General features: G+C 52.4%; 1 protein-coding gene across 1 annotated transcript in view; it reads right to left on the bottom strand.

Moving 5' to 3' along the window:
* The window catches only part of LOC136645365 (melanotransferrin-like), a 62,804-nt gene that overhangs the window by 12,359 nt on the left and 23,456 nt on the right, over positions 1 to 26,989 (bottom strand). Inside the window, exons 6-17 of the mRNA XM_066621592.1 lie at positions 26,814 to 26,881; positions 23,948 to 24,135; positions 22,989 to 23,169; positions 21,580 to 21,731; positions 18,878 to 18,974; positions 17,855 to 18,052; positions 17,320 to 17,485; positions 12,770 to 12,837; positions 12,492 to 12,679; positions 4,189 to 4,387; positions 2,429 to 2,474; positions 567 to 653 (exon numbers count right to left, since the gene is read on the bottom strand). Of these exons, the coding sequence (XP_066477689.1) occupies positions 567 to 653; positions 2,429 to 2,474; positions 4,189 to 4,387; positions 12,492 to 12,679; positions 12,770 to 12,837; positions 17,320 to 17,485; positions 17,855 to 18,052; positions 18,878 to 18,974; positions 21,580 to 21,731; positions 22,989 to 23,169; positions 23,948 to 24,135; positions 26,814 to 26,881 (1,638 nt within the window). The remainder of the gene's footprint in view (positions 1 to 566; positions 654 to 2,428; positions 2,475 to 4,188; positions 4,388 to 12,491; positions 12,680 to 12,769; positions 12,838 to 17,319; positions 17,486 to 17,854; positions 18,053 to 18,877; positions 18,975 to 21,579; positions 21,732 to 22,988; positions 23,170 to 23,947; positions 24,136 to 26,813; positions 26,882 to 26,989) is intronic.

The raw sequence follows: 26,989 nt of genomic DNA, 5'->3' as shown, positions 1-26,989 counted from the left end.
TTCATTTATTTATTTAGACAACTAAAATTAACAAACCAACAAAGCCTTAAACCTAGAATAATGCAATCACTGACTTCTTTTTAAGAATAATCCTAAGTCGATCTGTTTCAGCCAAGTCCAAAATCTTTACCCGCCATTCTTCAACTGAGGGTACCTCTGGAACTTAGCATACAGTATCCTTGCTGCAGTTGTCATGTATACAAACAAAATTTCAAAATCTTTCTGTATCCCATTATTGAGAATTCCCAACAAAAAGCATCTAGTTTCATTTGCAGATTTACCTTGAGGATCAGATCCCCACCTCATTCTGTTTTCTGACCAAGTTGCTCACAAGCAGAGCTTAACTGGGACTGAGGACTTTCCGAGACCCTTATCATTGTCATCAGAGTGCTGGCCGTGATACTCCTAGCATTTTGGGGTGGAGCTGGAACACTTGCCATTCATTAAAGTTAACACATTCAAATATTATACCTTGTAGCAAGATGAAAGGGGACAAATTGGAGACAAAGGGGACAAATCCACGGGCTATTGCTGCTCCCTGCGCAAAAATCTGCCCCCCCACTCACCTGAGGCTCACCGAGCCTCGCATGATCTGAGCCCACATTGGGGAAGGCTCAGCGTTCCCCAACACTATAAGCTGTGCTTCCGAGAAACTGGAAGCACAGTTTCCGCCCCCGTCAGGAGCCTCAGAGAGGCTTCTGCACCATCCTAGCGACTTGCGCCTGCGGCTTTTGCCCCATAGAAGTCTAGGGCAGGTGTGCAACTGCTCAGCAGACACCACAAATGCTACTTAGCCCATTGTATGAAACAAGTTTGACACCCCTGTATTAAGCTGTCATACCACTTTTTGAGATTTAAGAACATAAGAACAGCCCCACTGGATCAGGCCATCCATGAACTGGTTGGAGGCCAGGAAGCAGAGAGTGGGTGTCAATGGGCAATTTTCCCAATGGAGAGAGGTGAAAAGCGGTGTGCCCCAAGGATCTGTCCTGGGACCGGTGCTTTTCAACCTCTTCATAAATGACCTGGAGACAGGGTTGAGCAGTGAAGTGGCTAAGTTTGCAGACGACACCAAACTTTTCCGAGTGGTGAAGACCAGAAGTGATTGTGAGGAGCTCCAGAAGGATCTCTCCAGACTGGCAGAATGGGCAGCAAAATGGTAGATGCGCTTCAATGTCAGTAAGTGTAAAGTCATGCACATTGGGGCAAAAAATCAAAACTTTAGATATAGGCTGATGGGTTCTGAGCTGTCTGTGACAGATCAGGAGAGAGATCTTGGGGTGGTGGTGGAGAGGTCGATGAAAGTGTCGACCCAATGTGCGGCAGCAGTGAAGAAGGCCAATTCTATGCTTGGGATCATTAGGAAGGGTATTGAGAACAAAACGGCTAGTATTATAATGCCGTTGTACAAATCTATGGTAAGGCCACACCTGGAGTGTTGTGTCCAGTTCTGGTCGCCACATCTCAAGACATAGTGGAAATGGAAAAGGTGCAAAAGAGAGCAACTAAGATGATGACTGGGCTGGGGCACCTTCCTTATGAGGAAAGGCTATGGCGTTTGGGCCTCTTCAGCCTAGAAAAGAGACGCCTGAGGGGGGACATGATTGAGACATACAAAATTATGCAGGGGATGGACAGAGTGGATAGAGATGCTCTTTACACTCTCACATAATACCAGAACCAGGGGACATCCACTAAAATTGAGTGTTGGGCGGGTTAGGACAGACAAAATAAAATATTTCTTTACTCAGCGTGTGGTCGGTCTGTGGAACTCCTTGCCACAGGGTGTGGTGCTGGCGTCTACCCTAGACGCCTTTAAAAGGGGATTGGACAAGTTTCTGGAGGAAAAATCCATTACGGGGTACAAGCCATGATGTGTATGCGCAACCTCCTGATTTTAGAAATGGGTTATGTCAGAATGCCAGATGCAAGGGAGGGCACCAGGATGAGGTCTCTTGTTATCTGGTGTGCTCCCTGGGGCATTTGGTGGGCCGCTGTGAGATACAGGAAGCTGGACTAGATGGGCCTATGGCCTGATCCAGTGGGGCTGTTCTTATGTTCTTATGTTCTTAAATCTCAAAAAGTGGTATGACAGCTTAATACAGGGGTGTCAAACTTGTTTCATACAATGGGCTAAGTAGCATTTGTGGTGTCTGCTGAGCAGCTGCACACCTGCCATAGACTTCTATGGGGCAAAAGCCGCAGGCGCAAGTCGCTAGGATGGTGCAGAAGCCTCTCTGAGGCTCCTGACGGGGGCAGAAACTGTGCTTCCAGTTTCTCAGAAGCACAGTTTATAGTGTTGGGGAACGCTGAGCCTTCCCCAATGTGGGCTCAGATCATGCGAGGCTCGGTGAGCCTCAGGTGAGTGGGGGGGGTGGATTTTTGCGCAGGGAGCAACAATAGCCCACGGAGGTGGGGCATCCTGGACCTTTGCCCGGAGGTGGGCGTGGGGCTGGGGAGGTCCGCCTCTGCTGCTGAGGGCCAGAAGGGACATCATTAAGCAGATGATGGCCAGAAACAAGCACTTGGTTCTCATGTAGAAACTCATTGGTTGCAAATGAAAGAAAATATGCAAATCTTGATTGTATTTTCAAAATACGGGAATCATTACATGGGCTGCACTACTTTGCCATCACTTTACAGTACATGTGCTCTGCAAAGTGATGCCTTGGTAGAAGCGGTGCTGCCTCAAAGGGCAGCCTGCATGATAATTGGGCTCTCCTAGCACCTCACCAGCATCTTCCTCTCTTGCCCCTAAGAACATAAGAAGATCCCACTGGATCAGGCCATAGGCCCATCTAGTCCAGCTTCCTGTATCTCACAGCGGCCACCAAATGCCCCAGGAAGCACACAAGACAACAAGAGACCTGCATCCTGGTGCCCTTCCTTGCATCTGACATAGCCCATTTCTAAAATCAGGAGGTTGCACACACCCATTATGGCTTGTAACCCGTAATGGATTTTTCCTCCAGAAACTTGTCCAATCCCCTTTTAAGGGCATCCAGGCCAGTCGTCATCACCACATCCTGTGGCAAAGAGTTCCACAGACCAACCACAAGCTGAGTAAGAAATATTTTCTTTTGTCTGTTCTAACTCTCCCAACACCCAATTTTAGTGGATGTCCCCTGGTTCTGGTGTTATGTGAGAGTGTAAAGAGCATCTCTCCATCCACTTTATCCTTTCCATGCATAATTTTGTATGTCTCAATCATGTCATAAGAACAGCCCCATTCTGCTCCCCTCGGCTCCAGCAGGTGGGGGGCAGGCATCCACCCGTATCCATAGGGGGTTCTGGAATGTGGATACAGGGGCATGCCACGGGGTACTCCATGGATACGGGGGCATGCCTGGATGGTATCCACTGATTTGGTATCCATTGATTTGACTTGCCACTGATACCACGGGCCATCTTTAAATGCCTCATAACAAGGAAAAAAACACCAAAATCCAATTTCCTACCTTCACATTGTTAAATAATTAGAAATTCATTCCATTAGATTCCATTATTCACCCCATCCAGTGGCTGAATGCTGTATAGTGTCTATACCAATGCATTCTGGGGCAACAATAGAGGAGCAAGACACCTGGAAGTGGGTCTTTAAAGCTATTTTTCCACTGATTTGGTATCCACTGATTTTTTTAAATCCACTGGACTAAACAGAACCCCTGAGGATAATGAGGCACAACCTGTATATTTAAAATTTCAAAAGTTTCTATTATTAGGGGATTAATGAGCTCAGTCAATTTGAATTTTGGAGTAAGCCTTAATTTAAGCATTTACTTTTTATACCTTATTTTACACACACGCGCGCGCGCGCGCGCACACACACACACACACACACACACACACCTCGCACCCTTCTAGGGACTGCCATATTCCCACCTAAAATCAACCCCAGATAGAGTTCCCACAAAATGGGAAGAAGCAGCCAAAAGTCTGTCTGGCTCTGCGGCCTGTCCTGGCTGAATGTACTGCTTGGTACTGCAAATGTCCCCACCCCCCCCCCCCAAGTGGCAGCTGCCCTCTCAAGTCAATCACAGGTAGGAGAGTTTGAACTGGGAGTGTGGTGGAGGTAAAGGACAAAAGCCACCTTCTACCCAGCAGTGGTTCCTACCATATTCCTGCTGCCTGCCCCGGAAAGGGAAATTTCTTCCTCCTCTAGAGTAGGGAGAGGAAGTCCCTGCTCACCTGCTCCAGAACACTGCACAGACTGCAGGCCTTCAAGAGAGTCCAGAAATTGCTGCCCCAGCCAGGAGGTGGCAGTTGTTCTCCCCTCAGTAGGCACAATTTCAATGGTGGAATCCTTGAAGATTAAATCTTGCCCATGGAATTCCACAGAATTAAACATTTTAAATCCATTTGTGTTGTTGTCATCTCCAAAGAAATCCTGAAATGCAAGCAAACATCAGGTAGCATTTGACATCTGGCACATATCAAGACAGGCATTCAGCAGCTGGCAGATTTCACTTGGGGCATGAGTCTCCTGCTGCACAGTGGCCCAGAAGGATTAGGCCCATTTAGCAGACATACTTGACCCAGCAGTAGCCAACCAGATGTGCCTGGAGAAGGCACTAGCTTTAACCCCTGCTAATTGGGTGAGAGGCACTTTTTCAAGTGGGTGCTCCTTTTTTTAGCAGGGGGAGAGTAACTGGCCCACCTCACCCCAGCAGTGTCTGTTCTAGCGGCTGCCTGCTGGGGTTCTTTTGCATCTTTTTAGATTGTGAGCCCTTTTGGGACAGGGAGCTATTTAGTTATTTGATTTTTCTCTGCAAACCGCTTTGTGAACTTTTAGTTGAAAAGCGGTATATAAATACTGTTAATATAATAATATATTAATATAATATAGCTAAGCAAGATGGCAAGAGCCTGTCCTGGCTTTTCAGAGCGCTCCTGCCTGTGACCCTGGAGCACAGGTGCTCCTTTGCCACTCCCCTAGAAGAGCAATTCCCCAGGTGGAAGGGAAAGAGCCCTTGACCTCGCCTGAACTGGGCAGGAGGTCTGGTCTAGAGGGCAGAGCCTCCGTTTGCCTGAAGATAACAGCTGAAGGTCGCCAGTTCCACCGTGAACGGTGAGACCTTGAAGCAGCTGACAAGCGGAGTGGAGTTTTTCCATCTGCTCTTTGGCCGCCCTTCCAGTGAGATATGAAGGACTGTCAGCTTGCGTGGGAGGAAACTGGAGGCCAGAATGCGATACCAGATCATAAAAGGATCCATCTGAAATGTTGTAGTTCTTGAAAGACAGAACCTTCGTCAATTGTAAAAATCCCTATAGGGATTTAGTATAGCCTGCCTGTGTAAACCGCCTTGAAATAAAGTCTGAGGAGAAATCTGACGACCATGAAAGGCGGTATATAAATACCTGATGATGATGATGATGATGATGATGATGATGATGATGATTAACTTATGCTAAATATGAAATGCCCCCGTGGACCTTGTGCTCTGAGCCTTCTAGAAATGTGCCACAAGTTTGTGGCCTTGCTGCACAATAAAGGACTTGGATTCCAGAGCCCTTTGTCCCATCAGATGATGCCCACTCTGTGCTGCCTCCAGCAGACATCTGCAGTCAGGACATTCTTGGCTTGGAGTAAGTGAGCTGGCATCATGAAGGATCCTGTCCTGGGGTCCCTGGGGAGCTCTCCTGGTTTTCCAGTGTTGTTTTATATTGGCCTGAGCTTCCATGGGGCACAGGCCATGACAAAACAAACTAGTATACAGTACAAAACAAATTTAGGAAGGGGGGGCAATCAGCAGCTCGGTTTGGCCCAATGCCAACTCTCAGCTGCCCTGGTCATCCTGTGAAAGGCATTGCCTAATCTACTTGTGCACTTGACCAGTGGCATGTGAAGGCCATTTGGCACCCAGGGCCCATCCAAGTTTTTGCACACACACACCCCCTATAATAAAGTTATTAAATAATAATTAAAGGTAAAGGTTCTCCCTGGCATGAAGCCTGGTTGTGTTCACTCTCGGGGTGGTGCTCATCTCCATTTCCAAGCCAAGGACAGGGCCAGTTTCTGTGTGTTGCCTGCCCACCCAGGTGGCACCTATGGATCTCCTTGCGTTTCCACGGGCTCTCAGACTGCTAGGCCGGCAGGAGCAGGGCAAGCAAGGAGCTCAGCCCGTGGCGGCCCCTGAAGTGACAGTACAACCAAATTAGGTGATGATTCTTCCTGGTTCCCCAGCAGTTCAGAGCAGGGGATTCATATGAAGGAGACTATATGGCACCAAGTAGATCAGCCGCTTGGTCAGCCGCTGTGACGTGCTTGCCCAACACTTTGCAGATAAAATCGATCATATTCGTCGCGACTTGGATGCCACATTGACAATGTCTGTTGATGTCCCCTTGGCAACTGCTTGTCCAGTATTGTGGGATTCTTTTCAGCTTGTGCAGCCTGAGGATGTGGACAGACTCCTTTGGAGTGTGAGGCCATCTGCCTGCCTGTTTGACCCTTGCCCAGCTTGGCTGATTAGAGCGGCCCGGGGGGGACTGGCTGAGTGGACGGGGAGGGTGGTCAACTCTTCTTTGATGGAGGGGACATTGCCGCTCGCCTTGAAGCGGGCAGTGGTTCGCCCCCTCCTGAAGAAGTCCTCCCTGGATTCCAATGTGTTGAACAACTATCGGCCAGTCTCCAACATCCCGTTTCTGGGCAAGGTAATTGAGCGGGTGGTGGCGGCCCAACTCCAGAGGGTCTTGGATGAAGCGGATTATCTGGATCCTTTTCAATCTGGTTTCAGACCGGGCTTTGGGACGGAAACTGCCTTGGTCGCCTTGGTGGATGACCTACGCCGGGGACTGGACAGGGGAAGTGTGTCCCTGTTGGTCCTGCTGGACTTCTCGGCAGCTTTCGATACCATCGACCATGGTATCCTTCTGGGCCGATTGGCCGAGTTGGGAGTTGGAGGCACTGTTTTGCGGTGGTTCCGCTCCTACTTGGAGGGTCGGTCCCAGATGGTGGTGCTGGGGGATGCCTGTTCGACACCCTGGCCCTTGAGGTGCGGGGTGCCGCAGGGTTCAATTCTGTCCCCCATGCTATTTAATATCTACATGAAACCACTGCGAGAGGTCATCCGGGGGTTTGGAGTGAGGTGTCATCAATATGCTGATGACACCCAGCTCTATCTCTCCTTTCCTCCAGACTCCAAGGTGGCGGTTGAGGGCCTGGAGCGCTGTCTGGAAGCAGTGAGGATCTGGATGGGGGCTAACAAGTTGAAATTAAATCCGGATAAGACAGAGGCTCTCCTGGTTCGGAAATCCTCGATGCAGGTGCTGGATTATCGACTTGCTCTGAATGGGGTTGCACTCCCTCTGAAGGAGCAGGTTCGCAGCTTGGGGGTCTTCCTGGATTCGCAGCTGCTCCTGGATTCCCAGGTGGTGGCTGTGGCTAGGGGGGCCTTTGCTCAGCTTCGGCTGGTGCGCCAGCTGCGACCGTACTTGGATCGTGCAGACCTGGCCACGGTGATCCATGCCACGGTGACATCGAGGTTAGATTACTGTAACGCGCTCTATGTGGGGCTGCCCCTGAAGATGGTTCGGAAACTACAATTAGTACAGAATGTGGCGGCCCGTGTGGTCACCGGAGCCAGGCGGTTTGACTCTGTCAGCCCGCTTCTCCGGGGGCTGCATTGGCTGCCCATTCGTTTCTGGGCCCAATTCAAGGTGCTGGTTTTGACCTTTAAAGCCCTATACTGCTCTGGGCCAGGATATCTTAGAGACCGCCTACTCCCGTACAATCCGGCTCGCCATCTCAGGTCATCAGAGAAGGCCTTTTTGCAAGTGCCGCCACCCAAGGAGGTCCGGGGGGTGGCTGCAAGAAATAGGGCCTTCTCGGTAGTGGCACCAACATTATGGAACTCCCTTCCCCTTGACTTGAGAATGGCTCCCTCTCTTGAGAGCTTTTGGCGAGGCCTGAAAACACTGTTGTTTAAACAAGCCTTCTGATTTCTGGCCTTCTTAACTTTTTTATACATCTTTTAGTTTTACAGGCTTGATTCCTCGGTGATCTGCTCTTTACTCTTTTAATCTGACTACTGTTTTTATGGCCCTGTAGTGTGTTTTTAAATGTTTTTATCTGTTTGTATTAATGTTTTTAAATTCTATTGTTTTTTAATATGTTGTTAGCCGCCCTGGGTCCCGTTAGGGAGAAGGGCGGGATAAAAATAAAGTTTTATTATTATTATTATTATTAAGTAGATGCCGAGCTTCAAAGTCCACTCCGCCTGCCCCGGGGCTGGGCAAACTCTCGGCTCCTGGACCTTCCCAACTGTCCGATGAGCGGCCGCCCCCGCGGAAACTGAGATCCGCACTCAGAAGTGCTCCGCGGCTGGGGCTGGCGTGGGGGGTACGGCGGGGCGCTACGCTGGCTTCGCGAGGGACCGGGCAGCCGGCCGGAGAGCGGCCTGCGGCTTCCCCGCTGCCCGTTTCCGAGTGTCTCATTTGGGGAGGGGGGGAAGCGCTGTGGCCGAGCAGGAGCCGTTTCACCTCCGGATCGGGGCCCCTCGCCCAGGGCTTCCTCGAGGGCTGCAGCTGCTCGCGCGCCCCGCAAGCCGAAGAGCCCACGCTCCAGCCCCACTGCAGCCCGAGAGCGCCCCCCCCGGCTGCGGAGACCTGCCTCGGGGGAGCGAGCGCCTGATGGGGGGGCTGGAGGCAGCCGGGCAGGGCAGGAAGCGGCGCTCTCAGCATCTCTTCATCTGGTGGGCTGACGGGGCGGCTCCTTGCACGGGCGGCCCCTGGAGGCGGAGGCCAGGCAAGCGGGAGGGGCGCGCACGTGCTCCCGCTCCCTCCAGAACTGCTCGTCCAGCTTCGTCCCAATGAAGGCCCAGCCCTGCGGCTCTTCTGCAGGCAGCAGGAGGAGGCTGCAGCTCGTGGCCACGCACGGGTGGCGCTGCGGACCTCTTCCAGAGGGAGAGACTTTCCAGCGCCTGTTCCTGGCCCTCAGCCTTTGGCCTTGTGGTTTTCTTCCGCCCTGCCTCGCTTTTCATCCTGGCACCACAGCTGTCCCGGAAGAGTGCTGGAAGCTGGCCACCCCCTTCACCTCCAGCAAGGAGGAGACCCCTTCCAGCTGCTGGCTGTGCTCCTGCCCAGTGGCCGTACTGCTGCCTCCTTCATCCCTTCCGGGACAGGGAACCGTCTGCTCATGCCTTCTGCTGTGTGAGCAGCTCTGAGAACCTGGAACAGTGTCCAGATGCTGAGTCACCACAAGCAGCTTCCTTCTTCTCATCACCCTGTTGCCACCTATTCCCTGCCTTCACTTCTGTGCCCCATCACAAGTATTGGACCATCTATGGGTGCCTCACTGCAAATTGAGGGTGGTGGCAACTCACACGGCTGGGAGGATGAATGACCTCAGCTCATAACCTGCCTTTGGGCTGACCCACTGGGCAGCACACACAAACAAAACAAAACAAAACAGGTCACAATATCTAAAATATTCACACAAAAACAGCAAAATAAAAGAGCGCACAAAGCCAACTTTATGTAAAAGTGAACAAATGCATTTTCACCAAAGGCCTCAAACAGCCCAATCCTAACTAAATCCCCACCCCCACCAGCACAGCTGCACCAACAGTGTATGAGCTCTATGGGGAGGGGGGAGTTCCAGAGGCCTCCTCAAAGTAATAATCCTTACCTTACCTTGAAGTAAGCCTCTGTTTCCCTGACAGGTCTACAGCTATTTGGCTGGCGCAACTCCAAGTGGACTCAAGGGGATGGAAAGGATCTTGGCAGAGCTGCTTCTGCCCCTTTCCACCCTCCCCTCTGCCTGAGCAGTTCTCCTTGCCGGTCACCTCCGGAGGCTTCAGGTTGGGCCAATCTGGCTAAATGTGGGTCAGGAGGACCTGCATTGAGCCAAATGCGCAGATCCAAAATCTGTGAATAAGTAGGCTCAACCTGTACACAGTTAGCAATCAATGGAGAGACTCTTGGTCAAGTGAACATCAGGAGAGGCGTCTTCCAAGGGTTGCCTCTGCTGTTGCCTCTGCTGTTTGTTATTGCCATGACTCTGCTTTCAGAAATATTAAATAAAACAGGCCTTGGATACCAAACATCAAATAAAATTAATCATCTGCTCTACGTGGACAATTTGAAGTTATATGGAAAGTGTTAGCTTTGTGTTCTGAGGGAAGCAGAACCACAGCTTACAAGTTGGTTCAGGGAGCAGGTGCAGATTGCTGAGTCAGCAGAACCAGCAGGCACCTGGGAATGACACACCCTGGGTGTGACAGAGCCAGCACTGATTGGCTAAGCTGACTACATAAGGTTAGTCTGCTGGAGCTTCCAGCGCAGCAGTAGGGGAGTTGATGGAGATAACTGAGGAACTGCTGCCAGTGACTGAGGAGGCTGGATACTGTATGTATATGTTATTACTGACTTATGGACTGAACCTTTGACTGTGTATTGTTGGAAACTGATTTGGATTTGTTATACTTGGACTGACTGCTCTTCGTGTTGACTCTTGGACTGTTTACTGACTACTCTACTTGTGATATCCCTTGCTCAAATACATCTGCTGAAAGTACTCTGCTGTATTTGCAGTTTTTCTTGCAACCTGCTCACATTGGGACAAAGCAAGGATCCTACACCAACCATCCTATACAAACATAACCTTAACAGAAAGTCCCAATCTGAAATAGAACGGTGTTCATTAATGATAACACCGTCTGTATATATAGTAATGATATAACAATGGAGTTAGGATTAAATAAGCGTGCTGCATTAATAATGAATAGAGGGGAAATAAAAAAAACTGAAGAAACAGAATTGCCCAATGGAAACAATATTAAGAACTTGGATAGGAAGGAACATTATAAATATCTGGGCATACTTCAGGCAGATAACATCACACATATTGAAGTTAAAAGAAAAACTGAAAGTAAACACATCAGGAGAGTCGGAAAAATTCTCAAGTTCAAACTTAACAGTGGGAACATCATACAAGCCATAAACACCTGAGCTATACCTATCACTGGATACACTGCAGGAATAGTAGACTGGACATAGGCAAATCTAGAGACATTAGACCACAAGACCAGGAAGATAATGACCACCACCCATGCTCTGCACCCTCGCAGTGATGTGGACAGGCTGGATCTCTCTCACAGCTCAGGTGGAAGAAGAATGCTGCAAGGCCATCAAACAGTAGAGGAAGAAAAAAGAGGCCTTGAAGAATATCTAGCCAAGAGGATGCACTGAAAATGATTAAGTACCAATGAAACAAAGCAGGCTTATAAAAAAAGAATAAATAAAGAACTGAGCAGAAAAGTGGGGAAATAAGCCACTGCATGGACAATATTTGCAAGGAATTACTGGAAAAACAAACATCACCAAGACCTGGCAGTGGCTCAAAACAGGCAACCAAAGAAAGAAACGGAGGGTCTAATGCTGGCTGCACAAGAACAGGCATTAAGAACAAATGCAATAAAAGCAAAAGTAGAAAAAATGACAACAAACAGCAAGTGCCGTCTGTGCAAAAAAGCCGATGAAACAGTGGACCACCTCATTGGTTGCTGTAAAAAGATTGCACAGACTACAAGTAAAGGCATGACAAGGTAGCAACAATGATACACTGGCACATCTGTAAAAATATAGGCTACCCGCAGCCAGAAACCAGTGGGGCTACAAAACTGGAAAAGTCATTGAAAATGAAGATGCCAAAATATTATGGGATTTCCAACTACAGACAGACAAATAACTATCACACAATACACCAGACATAACTGTAGTCAAGAAGAAAGAAAAGCAAGTCAAAATCATTGATTGAGCAATCCCAGGGGATAGCAGAGTAGAAGAAAAAGAGCTGGAAAAAAATAACAAAATACAAAGATTTACAAGTGGAAATTGAAAGGCTGTGGTGGAAGAAGACCAAAGTGATCCCAGTGGTGATTGGCGCCCTCAGTGCTATTCCAAAACACCTTGAAGAGGACCTGAACAGCATTGGGGCCACAGAAATTACCATCAATCAGCTGCTAAAGGCAGCATTACTGGGAACAGCTTACCGTATATTTCGCTCCATAAGACGTACTTTTTCCCCCCCAAAAAAGTGGGGGGGGAAGTGTGTGCGTCTTATGGAGCGAATACTGGGGGCAAGGTCTGCACTGGGGGCAATGTCCTCATTTGCACAGGCGCCACAGGGGGAGGGCAGGCGGAGAACAAAGGGGGCGAGGTCCACACTGGGGGCAAGGTCCTCATTTGCGCAGGTGCCACAGGGGGAGGGCAGGCTTACTTTAAAAGTAAGTTTTCCTCCTCTAAAAACTAGGTGCGTCTTATGGTCAGGTGCGTCTTATGGAGCGAAAAATATGGTGCATCTTGCGACGGTATTTGTAGGATAAAACCAGGCATCCCAGGTCCTTGGGAAGGACTCAATGTCTGGATAAAACAAACCAGCCAAAACACCTGACTCTGCGAAAATATCATCATCATCATCATCACGGTTTTTTGAACGCCAGCTTTCAGCGTGTCCTCTTTCTTTTTCTCTTGAAAAAACTACATGGTACCTGAGCTTTGTCCAGCAGTCCATACACAGCCAAGGCATTGGTGTCTGGGTGGACCATGATGGCCCGAGCAGGTAGCTGGCCCCAGTGGCACTCAGCAAACTGGCTGACTTCGGCACGGGCTCCATTTGGACACAAGAGCTGGAAGTCTTCAGAGCGCAGTTGGGATGCCCAGGAATTAGAATTGTTTCCTGAAAAGGTGATGGACTCACTGAGAAGTTTCAAAAAGGGAGAGGAGGCATTGAGGACCCACAAACATCCAAGGAGAGTTACATACGTACCGTCTGTATTCTCAAAGACAGAAGAGTGCTTGACAAAAGCCACGTCGCCCCGATCCTCAGCCAGACACCTGCAAACAGATGCAAGTGGCAGGCAGCAGTGCCGCCAGATCGGTTTGCTGCAGCCTCTCAGCTCTCCTTCCCCCCCCCCCCCGGTGAAACCCGCACTTTCTCCAGAGCTGCCCTGCCTCAGTGGGCAGCAGCAACATCAACTGTCAAATGTGAGCACAAGCACCCCTGGCTGGACAGGGAGTGGTCCCCTCCACAGAAAAACCCAGCCCCGCCCACCCCGTTGCGGACTGAGGTTAAGCAAACCTGTGTCTAGCAGTCAAGACCTGGCAATATTCATGCTTTCCAGGAACTGATCCAGTGCACAGTTGCTCTCTGGGTTAAGGACAGTGGCGACTCCAAACTGGAGGGAGTGCTGCCGAACAGGGAACGATGAGCCCAGCCCAAGCTGCCTGTGGTGAAGCCGATCTGGCAAACTGCACAGCGGGGACTCGGTGGCACCAGGCTAGGCTGACTGGGCAAAGACTTGGCTGCCTCCTGGCTGTGACAAGCAAGAGCGTCAGCAAGCTGCTGCAGCTCCCCCTGCCCAATGGAAAGGGATCCTCGGGTGACGGTGTTCAGTTAACACCTGCAGTGTTTACTCGGGATGGCAGCGTCAAACAATGGCTGCCTTGAATGGTGTGCAGAACCATCTCAGATCAGACCCCACAGAAAAGAGCTTTGGTGACGCGAGTGGACAGATGGAGAGTTTCACAGGCAAGGCAGCCTCCTTTGAGAACTGTCTCCCGGGTCGCAGGGTTAAGCTCCCCTTTGCTGCCCCAACCCCAAGTGGGTTAAAAATGTGAATTTACGAGACTGACAGTGACCCTTCGTTTGTTCCTGAGTTGGAGCAGAATTCCTGGCTCAGAAGCCTGGCTGTGCAGGTTCTGCTGGCGCTCAAGGAAAGGCCCTCTAAAGCCACTGCCGCCGCCGCCTTTATTATGATGAGCACCATCGTCCTCATCCTTGGAGCCCACTTCTGGCACTCTGCTTTCAGAGCCTGTGCAGGCGGAGGTGGGAGGCAGGGCTTCTCAGGTGGTGGTGGGGAGTGGGAGGGTGGATGCTCATCCACTCAGTCTCTGGGTGTCCGCTGGAGACAGGCTTCTTTTCCTGAGCTCTCCAGGGATGAGGGGTGTGCCTCATTTCTGCCATTCTGCCACTTAGCAGAGGGATCTGGCAGCTTGTCTCATTCTGTGTTTTCACCTAGTGTTTTAAAATTTTGGTTTTAGTTGCTTTGGAGGCATTATGCTGAAAGGCAGGATAAGTCTTTTAAATAATACCACCACCACTCATTTCTAAAGTAATCTAGGTCAGGAGACATCAGTGTAGACCAGCAGTTCCCAAAGTCCTACTCAGACTTTTGGACCACAGGAAGTAGTTGCAGGGGTGGGGCGGGGAGGTTTTGTGCATGAAAACCAGAAGTGGGCTCTGATCGCCAATCACTGCTCACTGCTGCAGCACAGAGGCCCACAGAGGAGCTTCCTGGAGGCCAGCACACACACACACACACACACACACACACACACACACACACACAAACCAAGTAAATTTAAAATCACCTTGCTCCTGGCATCACCACAATGCCTTTGGGGCACCCATTTCTGGGCCACTCCCCTTAAGGAGGAATGGCCTCTTCCAATTCCCCTGGTGGGTTGCAATCCACCAGTTTGGGAACCACTGGTATAGACACTGGTGAGTGCTGGCAGAAAGGCTGAAGTGCAGGGCAGGCCTCCCTTCCCTGATCAGGTCTCTCCAGTTGTCTCACACAAGCCCTCCAGCTGCAGCAGGAACATCATAACACTTTCCGGGCCATTGTTAGGATTATATCAAGATAAACCCCTGCTAAATGGGTAAGAGGCACTTTTTCAAGTGGGTGCTCCTCTTTTTAGCAAGGGGAGAGTAACTGGCCCGCCTCACCCCAGCAGTGTCTTTCTAGCGGCTGCCTGCTGGAGTTCTTTTGCATCTTTTTAGATTGTGAGCCCTTTTGGGACAGGGAGCCATTTAGTTATTTGATTTTTCTCTGTAAACCGCTTTGTGAACTTTTAGTTGAAAAGCGGTATATAAATACTGTTAATAATAATAATAATAATAATAATAATAATAATAATAATAACAATAATAATACATGCAAAGGGCCTTGCACACTCAGATAGTTTATTATTATTGTTATTGTTGTAGATGTTCTGATTTCACAGCAACATTATAACAGCAGCAGAGCCCTGCTGGATCAGGCCAATGCATGCCCAGACTGCCATGAACCCAGAGGTCGTGTACAGTCATCACAACTAGTAGCCACTGCTAGACCTCTGATTCCACTCCCTTTGAAAGCCATCCATCTGATGGCAACACATTCCTTGTGCCCTGGGTGAAGAGGTCCCTCCTTTTGTGTGCCTTGAATCTTCTGCCCATCAGGGTCAAGACTAAAATCCAGCCTGGTTCAGGTCTTGAGAGAGAGGACCGAGGAATTCCTGAGCCTGAACACTGCAGATTTAGAGGGATGGCTTCAAAACTTGCCTTCTCTCTGATGTCACAAACTCTGCAATTTTCAGGCAGGGCAATTCCAAGAATGCCCCTTCATATGAAACTGGGTGTCAAAGGCTGATCTGTGGCTCAGTGACAAAGCATATGCGTGCACATGGAAGACCCCTGGGTCCGTTATTCACATCTCCACTTCAACAGGAATCTCAACGAGTGGGGCTGGACAGAACAGCTCAGAACAGCCCTGTCAGGTCAGCAGGGGAGGATAGCCCTTGCTTTCCCGATAGCAGAATGGCTCGGGAGCGTAGGGAGATAGCACAAGAAGCAGGCGATCCCAAGGAAGCAGGCACAGGCTTGTTTGTTGCAGAAGCAGGTATTGGCAAAGGAGCAGGCAGAAGAGGAGTCAGGCAAACAGTCCAGAAGTCAGGGATACAGCAGGTCACGGTCACGAGAAGGCAGTCCAAATCAGTACACAAACCAGCAGCACAGCACGCAGAAGCTCCACAACAAAAACCCACACCCAGGAGTCTGTGCTTGCCCCATATATACCGGGGCCAGCCAATCAGAGCAGGGCGACCTCATCGTCACAAGACAGTCTTGTGACCCACTCTGATTGGCTGTCCAGTGGTGCATTGCACCATTCCTCCATGGCCTACCTGACTCAGCACTCATCTCTCCCCAAGTCACATGACTCCCACCTGCAGCAGGCACAGTCGATTGCATCAGCTGTGCTGCCTTTCTGGTTGCTTCACGCCAGGCCCAGATATCAGGACCTCCTGCCACAACCTGGCTAATAACAATCTCAAACCTGGGATGCCAAAAACCTGACAAGCCCAGAACAACCCACTCAGGACAAGGCAGCTTCATGGGTGAGGCCTGAGGCTGTGGGCTGCACATGCATAGAGCTTCTGGGCCATAGTCCATGGCCCTGGATTGTCTGCACTGAACAGAATGGCTCCTTGCTAGTGCTGCAGTCCTGGGGGCTGCTGGCTCAGAGGCCTTCCCAATGCAGGTGGAGGATTTGTGTTGCTTGCAGTGCTGCCACCAACACTGCCCTCTTGGCTCCACTGCCACAGAGAATGGTCTGGGGCAGCCTCTTTTGAGGGCCAAAAGGTGCGGTTCAGCCCTGAGCAAAGATGGCACCACCTCAGAAACAGATGCAGAAACCACAGCGGGGGGGGGGGGGTGGATGGACGGACGCACACAAATGACCACTGTTCTTTCTGCTGTGAGTCAGATGTGATTGAGCTTGCAGCTGCAGGTCTGAGGACCTGAGGCAGGCCTTAGCGTAAGAACATGAGAACATAAAAAAAGCCCTGCTGGATCAGGCCAATGACCCATCTAGTTCAGCTTCCTGGATCTCACAGTGGCCCACCAGATGCCTCAGGGAGCACACAAGACAACAAGAGACCTGCATCCAGATGCCCTGCATTGCAGCTGGCATTTTGAGCAGTCTACTTCTAGAATCAGGAGAGTGCACATACCCATCATGGCTCGTAGCCTGTGATGGACTTTTCCGCCAGAAATCTGTCTAATCCCCTTTCAGAGGCATCTAGGCCATCACCACCTTCTGTATACTCATTACATGCAGGGCGAAGAAGCATTTTCCTTTGTCTGTCCGAACCCTCCCAAAACTCCGTTTCAGTGGATGTCCCCTGGTTCTGGTGTTGTGTGAGAGGGAAAAGAACATCCCTGTAGCCACTCCATGCCCTGCCTAATTTTGTATGTGAGAAGTGAGAGCAAAGGGTGTCCAGAGACGGCCCACAGGGCTGCGGTAAGAGGCTGGCGAGGAATATGCCTTGAGGGAGATTTGAGCCGGGAGGGGAGGGGGCTGTGCCAGAGAATTCTGGAGGCCGAGAGCCTGCTGGAAGGATTGGCCCCAGCTGGACAATGAAAGGTCTGCTGTGGAAGCCGTGCAGAGATGCCCCCACCCCAGAGGGTCAGCCAGGTGGCCCCACGCAGGGTAACTCCGTGGCATCCGCTTGCTGCCTGCCGGGCCTCCGTCTCCAAGCGTCCCCCACCACTACCTGAAGGCTCCTGTGCAGCCATAGTAGCGCTCCTCGGTGCTGGCATTGCATTTATGGCTCCCCTCCCTGTCACCGATGCAGAGCTCACAGAGGCTGGCTGGGTAATCCTCACGCCTGGTGGCGGCGGCAGCAGGAACACAGCTGGCAGAGAAGAAGGCACTCACAGCTGCAACAAGGAGGAGGCGGGTCAGGCACTGCAGGAAGCTCCTGCTGGGCTGAAGCTCACAGAGAGTGGGAGGGACCCCAGGGGCCAGTCCCAGCCCAGACTCCTGGCTCAGGCGGGGGGGGCATAACTGCTGGTCAGGCTCGGGCCTAGATTCAGATCCCTGGTCACTGAGGCCCCGGCTGCAGCCTTCTGCTCTCTCGCCACAGGCCTCTGCCGCTGCCCAGGTTTCTGACGGCACCATCTTTGTTCTCTGGCACTAGAAAGGGCTCAAAGCTCCTGCCTTCCGAACCACTGAGCGTCCTCCACCCGCCCCAGAGTTAGCTATGCCTGGCCTGGGGCCAAGCAGCAGCTGGTGATAGCAACACTTACCTTCAGGCAGGCTGCTGCAGTCCTGGGACTGGATCAGTCCCTTCCTGAGCAGGAGGCCCACAGGGATCTTCCACCCAGCCATCCTCCCGTAGCCAGAGTGGCAGGACTTTTTCCCGCTGAGTTCCTGGATTGTGAAGGCGCTGGATGTCGCCCGCCTCACCACCGCCACCGCGTAGTACGTGCTTGTGGTGTCCCCACCTGGGGGAAGACAGGAGACACCCCCCACACACTCCAGTCTCTGCTCAATGGCTGCTGACTTGCAAGTGCCGCCCTATGCGGGGGGCTCGGCAAGACTCAGCCCTGCATGGCTGGGGCAGAGGGCTTGCTTTGCTGCCAGAACTCTCTGGAAAGGAAAACCACAGAGGAGGGTCCAAGCCCACTCCCCCTTTGGTGGTTAAGGACTGTGGAGGAGGGGGCTGGGGGTCAGTGGAGCCTGAGGAGGAAGCCAGGGGCGTTATTCTTTCTAGGTAGCGGGGTCCTCCCATCCTCCACACTCCTTCCTCTTCCAACAGCCGTGTTTTCTAAGAGTGGAGGCCTGGCAGTTTCCCGGTGGAAAGGAACCAGAGGGAGGAAGGACAAGAGGGCGAGTCAGCAGTTCCACCTTTCGTGGGAGCACAAGTGCAGCACAAGGCTTGGCCCCCTCTTAACACAGAAGGGGGGGCGGTGGGTAGAGCTGTTGAGGGCAGAGGCTTAGTATGACCTACAAGCCCCTGCCGCAGTTTTAGCCAACTTCATTATTGCAACAATGGTTAAGGAACCTCTGCCTCCCCTCGCCATGTAGCTAAAGGGGCTATGGCCCCCTCCCCTGTACACATGCACTGTGGAATAGGAAGCAATGGTGGTGTGACCTCCAGCTCCCAAGCTCCCTGCAGGCCCCCTCGAAGAGCCGTGTCAGGAAAACAGCAGGAGGAAAAGAAATCCCATAAATCACTCCATTTCCACTGCCCTGCAGACGGCCTGGCGTCTCCAGACGGCCGCAGACGGCTTTGGACACAACCGGCCACTGTTCTCCCACCTCCTCACCCGCGTAATGCTCTCCGGCAGCAGGCACCAGGCCATAGGTCTCCCCGGCCGTGTAAATATCCTCTCCAGCCAAAACAACAGCATCAATGTCTCTCCTCTGAAAGAAAAACGCACACAGAGGTGTGGGTTGGAAACATGCGTACAAACCACACTGAGTCACTGAGGGGAGAGCACTGTTGGTCCCACAAAGTACAGCCCCACTGAGAGCCTGCCCATTGTCACATACTGAGACTTGTGGGGCTGAATGGAAGAGACACCCAGGACCAGACCCCCTCCTGCAGGCCGTGACTGGATTGGGGCACCTTGGGGGGCCTGGACCATCAGGCCCACTTTGGCCCCATTGCACCTACCCCACTGCACACACCCCCAATAGACTAGCCCTCAACCCCTCCTTGGGTGATGACAAGACGACCTTAGCTGCCCCCCCCAATAAGCTTTGTAGTCTACACTTTGCCCCCACTCTCTGACCCATCTTAACATAAGAACATAAGAACGGCCCCACTGGATCAGGCCATAGGCCCATCTAGTCCAGCTTCCTGTAGCTCAGTGGCCCACCAAACGCCCCAGGGAGCACACCAGATAGCAAGAGACCTGCATCCTGGCACCCTCCCTGCATCTGACATAGCCCATTTCTAAAATCAGGAGGCTGCACATTCACATCATGGCTTGTACCCCATAATGGATTTTTCCTCCAGAAACTCGTCCAATCCCCTTTTAAAGGCATCTAGGCTAGACGCCAGCACCACATCCTGTGGCAAGGAGTTCCACAGACCGACCACACGCTGAGTAAAGAAATATTTTCTTTTGTCTGTCCTAACCCGCCCAACACTCAATTTTAGTGAATGTCTCTGGTTCTGGTATTATGTGAGAGTGTAAAGAGCATCTCCCTATCCACTCTGTGCATTCCCTGCATAATTTTGTATGTCTCAATCATGTCCCCCCTCAGGCATCTCTTTTCTAGGCCTAAGAGGCCCAAATGCCATAGCCTTTCCTCATAAGGAAGGTGCCCCAGCCCTGTAATCATCTTAGTCGCTCTCTTTTGCACCTTTTCCATTTCCACTATGTCTTTTTTGAGATGCGGCGACCAGAACTGGACACAATACTCCAGGTGTGGCCTGACCATAGATTTGTACAACGGCATTATAATACTAACCGTTTTGTTCTCAATACCCTTCCTAATGATCCCAAGCATAGAATTGGCCTTCTTCACTGCCGCCGCACATTGGGTCGACACTTTCATCGACCTGCCCACCACCACCCCAAGATCTCTCTCCTGATCTGTCACAGACAGCTCTTGGTTCTCTGGGATAGTTTGAGGATGGTCCCCCCCCCGTTCCTCCCCTCCCCCGGTTGGGAGGCATTTCCTAATTTGAACAGGCTGCTGGCTTTGGAAGCAATTACACTGCCTGGTCCAGTAATCTTCATTTGTTTCCCCACTGCATCCCAGTACTAGGGCTGGCCTCAGGGGGTCAGCACTGCTGGGCCACTGTGAAGTTCCTGAGGCCCTCTCAAGGCCCCACTGCTCTCTCCTCCCCTCCCGTTCCAGCTGTGCCTGTAGCTAGAATGCAGTGGAGACTCTCTGGGCTAAGCACGGCACCCTCCTCTCTTCTGTCCTCATCCACCAAGGTACATCTCAGCAAAACCTGGGGGTGCCATGCAGGTAGGAGGGAGCCCAGTTTGCTAAAGCCCCCTGAAACTCTCTCTCTGCTAGGGCACTGCCAGCGGAAACTCACAGAAAGCAGACCTGCCTCTTCTCGGCAAGCTGCTTGAGGCTTTGGTGGACCTTTCCAGCTGAGGGCTGAGGGTACATGAGGGCCTGCTGGCTCTCTGCCAGCCTGTCTGAAGAGGCCTTCACCAGGATGCCGCCTGCCAGACAGGCGGCGGGGGCTGGGAACCAACCTACTCCATGGTGGCACCTCCACCTCTGCCAGCCGTGTCCCAGGGCTGCTTGCTGGCACAGACTCCTTTTGGGGGGGGGGGGAACTGGCCTTGGAGTGTTTCGGTGGCGGCTGTGGCTGCTGGGAATTGCTGCAGCTGGTGTGAGTATTGTCGGCATGTTTTCTTGAAAGAGAGCGTTTGTTTGTTAGCAGTGTGCACCACCGGAAAATTCTATGAATTAAATTCAGGGCATACACGCTTTGAATAAGAAGTCAATCAATAGTGCTTGTTCCATGAAGGACTCTGAGAAGCACGGCCTGGGAGGGTGTGTGGCTGCTCTGAGCCGTCTTCCTGAGAATGAGACAGCCAGCAGAGGGGAGGGGCAGGGAAGCCCAGTCCAGCCAACTGCAGGGGAGCGGAGAGAAGGGCACCCTCTGTGCCCTGAGCTTCAGCAGCCGATGCACACTGTGCTCCCTGCCCGATGGCTCGGGGCAGTCAGCCTTGAGAGGGGCCCTGGTTCTCTTTGCTCAGGGTCACCTGCAGTGACTGGTGGCAGCAGCTTTCTGAGGCTTGAAAGGGGGGTCTTTTCCAGTCTCAGCTGGAGATGCTGCTGTGATGGGCCGAACCTGCTGGCTCCGTCACAGAGCTCTCCACAGCACCACCCCGTGCCATATGCAGGACTCGGGTGCACCCCTTCAGCACGCACAGTCCTCACCAAATCTGCTGCCAGGAGGTTCTGTGGAAGTGTCCCCAAGGAAAGCCCTTCCAACACTTATCTTCCTGGGCTGCCACTCCTAGGTGGCAGGCAGCAGACTGGCACACACCTGGATCCGATCCATGCACTGCTCTCGACTCTGGGCTGACACACACTGGATGTCTGGTTTCAGGTTCTTGCTCCTAAAGGCACGGGCCATTGCACTGCACTTGTGAATCTCCTCTGCGGACAAGACGCACCAGCGCAGGACTGTGGGCAACCCTGTGTTGGAACAGAAAAAGAAGCAACCACCCAGGATGACTGAGAGGATTTCAGTACGGAATCCACACACACGCACACAAACACACCCAGTGCAAAGTGCCCCACATGGGCAGCTGTTTTCACTGGACTCACTCCCCTGCTGTGGGGCTTCCCAAAAGCACCACGTGCGCAGGACAGAGACCCAGCAATTCTTGACAGGCGACCAGCAGTGCCAGCCACTCTGAGCAATGCCCACAGGGCCAGAGAGGCCCTCACTTCATACATCCATTGGTGGGAGCTGGGTGTGCCCTGCACCCCCACAAGCAGGGTCTTTGAGTCCTTCAGGATGCAGAGCGAACGTGCTGGGTGATGGGGCACAACCTGTGAGTTCTGGTGAAGAATGGAATGCTAGCATTGGATGAGACCTTGGAGGTCATCTCATGAGCAGCTGACGCCTACTTCCTTGTAGTTAAAAACCTGTGGGTCCTGCCCCCCTGCAGCCACAGAGGTCAAGTCCCCCCTTCCTGCATGTGACAACCCTTCAGGTGCTGGAGGACTGCTCTGATACCTCCCCTTGGCCGCCTTCTTCTGAGCTCCTTTAAGCCACGTTCCCCGCAGGACCTGGGTTCCAGACCCCGCACAATCTCGGGGCCCTCTCCAGAACCTGCTCCAGCTTAGCAACATCCTGCCCAGTTTGAATTTTGCCTCAGCTGGTGGTTTTGGGCTACCCCCCCCCCCCCGCCAACCTCAGGTCAGCAGTTATGGGGAGAACATGACTTCCTGACCTCACAGGCCTGCTGTAAAGACCACACCAGGATTGCACACATAAAGTGCCTTGCACACGCAGGCCGCACCATACAGGTGTCATGCTTGCAGCCCAGCACTGATGGGCACGAGTTGGACCTGCCTCTCCTCCCCTCCTCAGCCTCACCCTTCTTTGACTCCCTCCGGCTGGCTCTCGGCCAGCTCTGCTTCCTTGAAATGACTTCTGAGGAGGTGCCCCGTCTTTTCGCTTGGCCTCTTGACAGCCCATGTCCTTCTGACTGCCTGCCACCCTTCGCGATGGTCATGCTTTCTGTCCCCCTCCCATAAAACCTTTCAAAGCTGACACACGCGGACCTGCTGCCCCTCCTCCCATATTCGGACCACTGGGCTGAGGCCTCGATGGGCTTCCTCTCCTGCCCGGGCTCCCAGCAGCTGCCCACCTCTGCTCAGTGAAGAGCCAAGTCTGAGCAAAAGCGTTTTGGGTTTTGGAGGCCACCCCAATGCGCCTCGTACTTTGAGGGTCGCAGTCCAAGCCCAGCATGGCATGCAGATATTCGTCACCCAGCCAGGCCTGGTAAGTCTGCTCCAGGATGGGAACCAGCTCCGTGGTGGAGTCTTTGAAGAGAAGGTTCTGTCCTCTGTAGGCTGCAGAGTCAAACATCTGGAAACCGGAGCCTCCATTGTTAAACATTTGCTGTAACAGTTGCACAAAAACAACTATTATTATTATTATTATTATTATTATTATTAAAAACAAGGCTCTGTTAGGCAAAAATCTGTATCTCTGAAGTCACTTGCCAGGTCTGCAACAGTGGATCACGAACTGCTCCTCATTTGGAGGTCACTGTACAACAGTTGCGGTGGTTGTGGCTTTCAGAGAGGCTGGTAGGGAGACTGCCTATGGCTGGCCAGCTTCACAGCAGCAGCCCTTGCCCTGCCCTTCAGCAGCCAGGTCTCAGCTGAGCCACCCAGCTCAGCAGAAGGGCAGTGGGTGCTGATGGAGCCTGATCAGCACCCACAGAAAGCCGAGAGGTGCTTAGAAGGAAGAGACAGTTTTCACCTCTAAAAACCTTCAGGGCAAGGAAAATTCACCAGCAGAAAAGGTGGCCAATAGGCAGCAATTCAGGTGAAGCTTTTTCTCGTCACTGTATCTCCACGTCAGGTAAAGTTAAACCTGATCCACTGTCTGCTTTGCAGGCACTGGAGTTACAGGAGCCCTTCCAGGGGAGAAAGGTGGCACTCTATTAGAGCAACTTGCGTGCCGAGGAGTGGGAAGCCTCTGGACTTGCATGCTGTCCAGTGGGAAGCCTCTCTTCAGTCTCCCACCTCCGCAAATGCCAGTGACACCCCATGATCTGTTGGGAGTTCTGGAGCCCAAAGGAAATGGCTGGGTGTGCAGGAAGTAGACTAATTGCAGAGCTTGGGGGGGGTCCAGCATGGAGTCCTGGAGAGCGATGGCCAGCAGCACCCACCTGTCCTTGGTTGAGCAACTGAAAGACTAGACTTCCGTCCATGTCAGCTCTGGCTATCACAGCATGCGCAGGGACGCGGGCCAGGTGGCACCTCCGCCACTCTGTGACCGCCGCCTTGCTTCCGTCCCGACAGAGGAGCTGGAAGTCCTTCAGCTGAAGCTGCTGGGCCCATGGGAGAAAAGCCTGGCCTGGAATCAGAAGCAGAGCAGAGCTCAGCCCTCAAGTCTGCCTGCAAGTCCCACAGCCAAGAGCTTGTTAGTCGGCATCAGGCAGGTTTTCCGCACTTCCGAGCAGAGGCCCTTGCAGCAGCTCACACAATAAGAAGGGGGGAGCAGCCACTGCAACGAAGCCAGCCCCAGAGTGCAACAGGACTCCGCCAAGCAGCTGAACAACGAAGCCCCTTCTTTAAAGCTGCAGGCAACCCACATGCTTTCAGGAGGGATGGGGCAGCAAAGGGGCACCAGGCGTGGTCTCTTGAGCCAGGGTGCTCCACTCACTGAATGGGCCCCCAGAAGTGGCTCTCCTAGGTGCCCTCAGCAGGGGGCGGGGCTCACAGAGCAACACCTGAGCTTGTTATTGAATCAGATTCACGGGGGGGGGCAGCGCTCCCTCCAGGGACCTGTTGCCCCCACCTTAAGCCTTCAAAGGCAGTAAGGAGCTCTCTGCCTGGTGCCCCAATTGGACTGGAGCCAGCGTGGTGGAGACCGGGGGCCAGACCCACACAAACAGCGCCCGATGCCCTGGCCTAGCCAACACTTGGCCCCTGTCTGCGTGGGACGGGGTGGCTCTCCCTCTCCAGCACCCCCACTCTGGCCCCAGAGAGCTGCTCTCCCTGTCCTGCCCAGAAGAGAGAGAGAGAGAGAGCGCCTCCCGGCTCTCTGACTGACTGCCTTCTCCTGGAACCCCAAGACCCTCAGGAGCGGAGGGAAAACCTCCACAGAAACCACAGCTGTTAACCCTTTCATCACTCAGGCACCAGAACCACAGACTTTGGTCCAGCACTTTCTGAGTGTGGCAAGTGCATCACGCCACAGTCTTGACAGTGCCCTCCCCATTGCCCTGCCAGGTGCACCATCCCCGGGTGCAGGTGGGGTGGAGACTCGGTGCGTGGGCTGGGACTGCTCAGGCGGATTCAGGCAGGGAGACGCAGGTGGCCGCTCTCTGATGAGCACTGCAGGGTCTGCAAGGGCAGTGACCAGGCACTGTCAATTTGGAGCTATGCCAGATGCCAGGGCAGCAGATGGGGCAGACCTTGACTGGCAGAATTAAGTCTATTTGAGTGGACTGGACCAGAAGGAGTCTTAGGTCTATAGAGGCCTGGAGTGTGCGGGATGCTCTGCCCAACTGAACACCGATCCTGCAAGGTGGGACTTTGAGGATGTAACATGTTGTAAGTAGCTAGTTAGCTTGTTATTTTCTTCTCCCTTTAAAATGTATGTACAGTTATAACCTAATTATCCATGGATTTTTCACCCGCGATTTTATCTCAATGCAATGAGAAGGGCCCTCTAAATTAAAGCAAAAAGGTTGTTTGAAAATAGCCTTGTTAATGTGAGAGAGGGCAGCCAGCTGACAATCCATCACTCTCTCCAGGCACTTAGAGCAGCTTCAGTCCAAGGCAAGTGACCCCTCCCTTCGCCATGAGCATGCGAAAGAATGACAATCACTTTGCATTCTTTCCCAGCTGCGCTGTGGGTGAAGGGAGGGGTGACTGACTTGGAGTGAAGCCTTTCTAAACGCCTGGAGAGAGACCGACTGATGGATTGTCTGCCTAATGGCAGTCTTCACAAAGGTCAGCAAGGCTGTTTATAAATCACCTGGCAAAGGGACATTGTTTTTCAAATGGATTTGCTTTAATGCGATTTTTGCCATCCCTGTGAGTTCTGGGAATGGAACCCTCGTGAATAACAGACTCAACCTTTATCTCATGCACCACTTGGAGCACTCCTTTCAGAGCCATGGTGGGGGTGGGGGTGGAGGGATTTCCTCTTACTTACTAACATGAAAGAGCTTTCATACACTTTTAAAGTACTTTCCTGGGGTGCGTGTTCCTTCATTGACCAGTGGGAATGGGCTACCCTGAGGAAACTTGGAAGGTCTGAGTGACATACCCAAGGACTTAGTAATCACCTTGCTTCTGTCTGAAGCTGGAGCTTCAGAGGGGGAGAGGAACAGACAGAGGAAGGGGCAGGGGAGGGAAGCACTCAGCGGCTTGCGGAATAGACAGCATTGTCAGGAGATGGAGTGTGGGTGTTTGAGTTTGGGGAGTCCCATTGCCCAGGAGACCCTGGATGCCTCCAGCCCCTCAGGCTGACAGTGTTGCACCCTGTCCCCCCACCTCTATTTTTCCTTAGTTTTGGACACTTCTAATCCTCTTTGTTTCTGGACGCTTCTGAGAGCTTCTGTGCTGGCTCGGCATCCAAGAAGCTGCTGGGATAACCTCCTGCATTGTCTGAACACTGCTCCCAAAGAGCCACGCATGGCTGGGTGTGTGCAGGTCCTACTCTGTGGAAGGGTGTCCTCCAGAGACCACAGCCCCCACCAGCCTGCTGCCTGCCTGGCCACTCCGTGCTCTTCTAGTGTGCTAAGGGTGTCTGCAACAAGGAAGGAGCCTCCAGGGCTTCTGTTCTCCTTCCCCAGCTCCAGCACTCCTTCTACTAAGGGGGCTGGCAGAGAGAAGTTCCATTCCCAGAATTCTCTGCACTGAGCCACTTGACAGAAGGCAGCCATGGAAAGAAATGGGAGGCAGGCGGTGGTAAGGTGTGTGCTGCTGCGTGTTTGAGCTGGTACCTGATGGTGGTGCACATGAACTGGGTGTGGCAGTGGAGTTTTGTGAGGTGACCTTTGCCTGAGCAACTGGACTTACCCTCGATGGTTTCAGCCACCGTGCTATGCTTCACAAAGGCCACGTCCCCTGCCCCTTCCACCAGGCACCTGAAGGGAACCAAAGATCAGACACTGAGTCACACCAGACAACCCAGAGGGCATTTGCATTGCTACGTTTCCCATTCCCCTTGCGGAGGCACCACACCAAGGTGAACG

Source organism: Tiliqua scincoides, chromosome 3, assembly GCF_035046505.1.
Source record: "Tiliqua scincoides isolate rTilSci1 chromosome 3, rTilSci1.hap2, whole genome shotgun sequence".
In the NCBI taxonomy this organism is placed as follows: domain Eukaryota; kingdom Metazoa; phylum Chordata; class Lepidosauria; order Squamata; family Scincidae; genus Tiliqua; species Tiliqua scincoides.
Note: the sequence above shows the minus strand (reverse complement) of the source record. Positions and strands in the feature narration are given on the sequence as shown.